The sequence below is a fragment of the Rhodamnia argentea genome, chromosome 6 (assembly GCF_020921035.1).
Source record: "Rhodamnia argentea isolate NSW1041297 chromosome 6, ASM2092103v1, whole genome shotgun sequence".
Taxonomy (NCBI): domain Eukaryota; kingdom Viridiplantae; phylum Streptophyta; class Magnoliopsida; order Myrtales; family Myrtaceae; genus Rhodamnia; species Rhodamnia argentea.
Genome location: NC_063155.1, coordinates 1,355,026 through 1,359,389, shown reverse-complemented (window position 1 = coordinate 1,359,389; position 4,364 = coordinate 1,355,026). Strand labels below are relative to the sequence as shown.

At 40.6% G+C, this 4,364-nt stretch overlaps 1 protein-coding gene across 1 annotated transcript; it reads right to left on the bottom strand.

The window, feature by feature from the left end:
• Nucleotides 1-860: 860 nt before the first annotated feature.
• LOC115726318 (probable xyloglucan endotransglucosylase/hydrolase protein 23) lies at nucleotides 861-2,266 on the bottom strand. Its single transcript, XM_030656138.2, has 3 exons — nucleotides 1,923-2,266; nucleotides 1,585-1,778; nucleotides 861-1,476 (listed from the first exon to the last, which is right to left on the bottom strand). The coding sequence occupies exons 1-3, from the start codon at nucleotides 2,181-2,183 to the stop codon at nucleotides 1,083-1,085; spliced, it is 849 nt and encodes a 282-aa protein (XP_030511998.1). The 5' UTR covers nucleotides 2,184-2,266; the 3' UTR covers nucleotides 861-1,082.
• Nucleotides 2,267-4,364: the final 2,098 nt, after the last annotated feature.

Genomic DNA, 4,364 nt, shown 5'->3' with positions numbered 1-4,364 from the left:
TCGTCTAGTTAGGGTCCCTCATGCCCGATTATTACCACGAAGGAAGTCTAAAATTAACTGCAATTCTAGACAAGAGCTTTTATGTCAATACACGACTTGTCTATCAATCGTGCCTAGTTTGGGTTTGTGAGTTATTTGAGATATCGGAAGATACAAATGAGAATGCATTTCGGATTGGCAGTTATCATACTTATATGATATACCAAGCTATCCAATTTGTAAGACGTTATTATGCTTTACAAATCGTATTATTTACTCCCAAATGAATGTATTCTTTATTTGATGTACAAAATATCTTTCATTAACCTGGATGATTAAAGATGGATGTGACAGGACAAAAAGAAACGACGAATATTAAAAGGCCAAAAAAGTCGTACTCCTTTGACAAAATGAAAATTGCTTCCGATTGCCCATTTTTACAAATGATGTGTATGGTCTTAAGAGTCTCGTCAAAAGTTCCATCTGACGGTACGGTTAGGCTGGTCTCATCCTATAAATTTTTTCATCGAATGCTATTGAATAAAGATAAATGATTAAGTGACATTGTTAGAATATCATTCTATTTTGAACTATAAAAATGTAAATAATGAATCATTATAAATTATTGTGAGGTTCACTCATTTAAAAATTTGTAACTCACAATATATTATTACACTCAAAAGTGATACAAGAATTGTTATGCCAGCAGAACCCTCGAACGAACGAAAGCAACGTAATTATTGCCTTCTTTCCTACCTTCTTCACCTTCCTATTCCTTTCCACACAATCATTTGTTAAAGCAAATCTACACGCAACAGTGCAGGGAAGATTTTGAAAAGTATAAGAAATATCCATTGATGTTCACTAAAATATGAGAAATGTGCATGAAATCCAAGCTTTTCATTATTAATTAAGAAGTCACAAGGTACAAGCTCACTGATAAAGCACTCGCTTGGCAAAGATAAGGAGAGGAATAACAAATTCAAGCCTACTTGGACAGGAATTATTTCACATAAATGAAAGAAAGGAGTACAAATTCCTAAGAAAACGAATAAGGTTGGCGATCATATTCATATGCACGTGTTTTTTTCTTTACTCTTCCTCTAAGAAAGAGAGCATTCGGGAGGGAATCCTTGCGAGAAGCGCTTGGCGTCGGCGCAGTAGTTGTATATCATGTAATTCTTCTGCACCCACTTGATCCTTTGCTGGCCCGTGTTGTCCAGCGACTCCGACAGCCAGGAGTTGTTGGCCGAGGAGGAGGAGGAACACGAGGAGGATCCCGACGACCAGACGCAGGCATGCGCATCGTCGAAGCCCTGGTAGGAAGCCGTGAACGGGGCTTGTGCCCAGTCCGTCTTCACGAGCCCACCCCTCGTGGCCCAGTCGTCCGCGTTCCACAGGCTCGAGTACAACCACATCGCCTGGCTCTTCGGGAACGCGATGCCCTTCGACTCGAGGTTCTTGAACTCTCTTATGGGAGTTCCGTCGACGGATAAACTGTGCGAGAATAAGCGAAAATTAGGAACTAAAACTGATCTATAATTCGATTTTTTTTTTCCAAGTGTTTGATATTAGGGCGAGAGTTATGTTAGCTAATAAGGTTACATGATGCTTCGAGGGTTCCACAGGATGGAGTATGTGTGGAAGGCCTTGGTGGGGTCGAACCAGAGATAGAACTGCTGTTCCCTGTTCCCTTTTCCTTGCGTGAATATGTTCGTGTGGAGGATGTACGGATCGCCACTCAGGTTACCAAGAAACTCGAAGTCGATTTCGTCGTGTGCAGAACCCAAAGAAGAAAGCTGCGAAAAGGACAAAAAAGTTTAGAGTTCGATGCACGTGAACGAGATAATTTGCGTAATCGATTAGTCGATTGGAGATGTTGAAATCATTTAGGAAAGACGCGATTTTTCCAAAATTCGACGCACGGGGGCTGGCGGACTTACGTAATAGGCCGTGACGGTGCCGGCGGAGTTCCCGGGCACGAGCTTGAGCTGCATGTCTATCTTGCCGAACAAGTACTGCTTCTTGGATCGGAAGCCCGACCCGGACGTCTTGTCCAGGGACAGCGTCAGGAGCTGGCCGCTGTTGAGTATCTTCGCGCGGCCGTCGCCCCACGTGATGTCAAAGTCTTGGTTGAAGTTTCCCGCGGCGGCCACCGCCGTCGCTGCCGCCAATAAGGCGAGGGCAACCAATGCCGCGGCCATGTTATTTGAAAGGACGGTTTGAAAAGTCAATGGCTTTTTGAAATTTTAAGCACAGAATCGGCCAATCGGGTGTGCTGCTGAACTGCATGAATTTGATGGGGGGCGGGACATATGTATTTATAGTGGAGTCAAGAGGAGGGAGAGAATTGGACCAAAAAAAAAAAGGAGAGAGAGAGAGAGAGAGAGAATTAGTGTGTTGGTAACATCATAGGGTCCATCAGTATTATTGGGGGGTTTTGATCTCTGTCTGCCCGAATGAAAACAGCCTTTAAAGACCATTCTATGATTGGGGCGTGCGCACATTTGAAACCACCAATCATATTTTGGAAATTATTTGAGGGCCATCATCCACCCAATAATTTAAGCATATATTTATATTATCGAGTTAAAATTAGCTAGACTTTCGCAGCCTCTGGCGAGGGTCATGGCCGGAGAGGCTCGACCCTCGCTAGCCTAGCCCTGGTGAGGCCAACCTCATCGATCACAATTTAAAAAAACATAAAAGAAAAAAAAAGAGAAAGATAATAAAATATATAACAAGAATGTCCATAAAATTTTGAAAATTATAAAAATTTGCCCATGTCAACGATTTCTAATTAAAATTAGTCGAATGGACGGAATTGGTACGGTTGAAAAAGGTTTATGACTACATTTGCTAAAAAAATTATAACTAAATCGACACAATTATAATAAGCTTAGAACTTTTTTTGGTAATTTTCTCAATTTAAGCTATGTACGGTCGACTTCGAAATTGTTTTATATCTTGATGAGTTGATCTTGGAGGAAATGTGATCGAGGAATATGGAGGGAAAAGTGTCAAAAATATCCTAAACATATTGCATTTGTGTCAATTGAGTCATAAACATTTTACAATAGTGCCGAATTCAGTCATAAACCTTTTATTGATGCCAATTGAGTCATAAACATTTTGGATTGATGTCAATTCAGTCCTAAAACTATTTGTCTTTGTACAAATTGAGTCAATTCGGTCAATTTTAATCGAAAATTACCGGCGTGGACGTTAATTGTCCTACGTGGAACGGCTAACGCCGACGTAGAAGTTTTGATTAAATATATTTTTTAAATATTTTATATAATTTTTTAAAAAATATTAAAAATAGTAAAAATTATTTAAATAATATTTAAAAAATGTCCACATTAGCAGCGGCCGTGCCATGTAGGACAATGGACGACCATGTTAGCGAATTCGGGGTCAAAATTGATCGGATTGACACAATTTGTACAAATGTAAAAAGTCTTAGAACTGAATTTGCACAAATCCAAAAGATTTAAGATTCAATTGACACCAATAAAAGGTTTAAGACTGAATTGACACCAGTATAAAATGTTTAGGATTGATTTGGCACTAAAAAAAATTTAGGACTAAATTGATAACAATGCAATAGGTTTAGGATTTTTTTGACATTTTTCTTGAAATATGAAGGAGGCCATGCAAAAGGCAGTGCACAATGCGAAGGCCTGGGGTGATTGGTTCTTGAGTGGATCGATTTTCAGTCTGAAATGGAGAACCGACCTTGGCTTTCGATTTCAAAAACACAAACTGGCCGGATTCGGTCTGGTGGTGATAAGACCAGCCGGTTCGATTCGATTCGATTTTTGAGTTTGAAATTGAAGACGGTGTTCGCCCCCAGAAGTGGAAGTGGTTGGAGAGAAAAAGTGGGATGCGTAAAGAAAATGGGGTTGACCTGGATTTGGCGGAAGCGGAGAGGGACCAGCGACAGCTAAGAAGAAGAGAGAATGACGTCCGGACGAGGGAGATGAGAGGAAGGTGGGAAGAGTCACAGCTGTCTGGGTTGCCTACTCTTTCCAGGGTTGGCTAGCTTGACGTCAATTGTTTTCACTGCCGTCCGGCTTCTGCTTCTAGACAAAGTTTTACTTTATTTATTTATTGGTCCCCCGATCTTTCGATTTGCAATAAGGGACGTAAATATTCATGAACAGCATTCGAGCTAAAATTTATTTTCAGCTTATTTTCACTTTGCGCCCAATTAATTCAACATTCAGATTCCGTGTCATCTAGCTCCTAAACCACCAAACTGCGTGTATTTTACTGTTTAGATTTCGCAATATCTTGATCCTAAACCACTAAGGATGTGCGGTCGAGCCCCGTCAAACTTGATGATCGGCTGAATTCTCGACTATGTTCCAAACCAATTACCA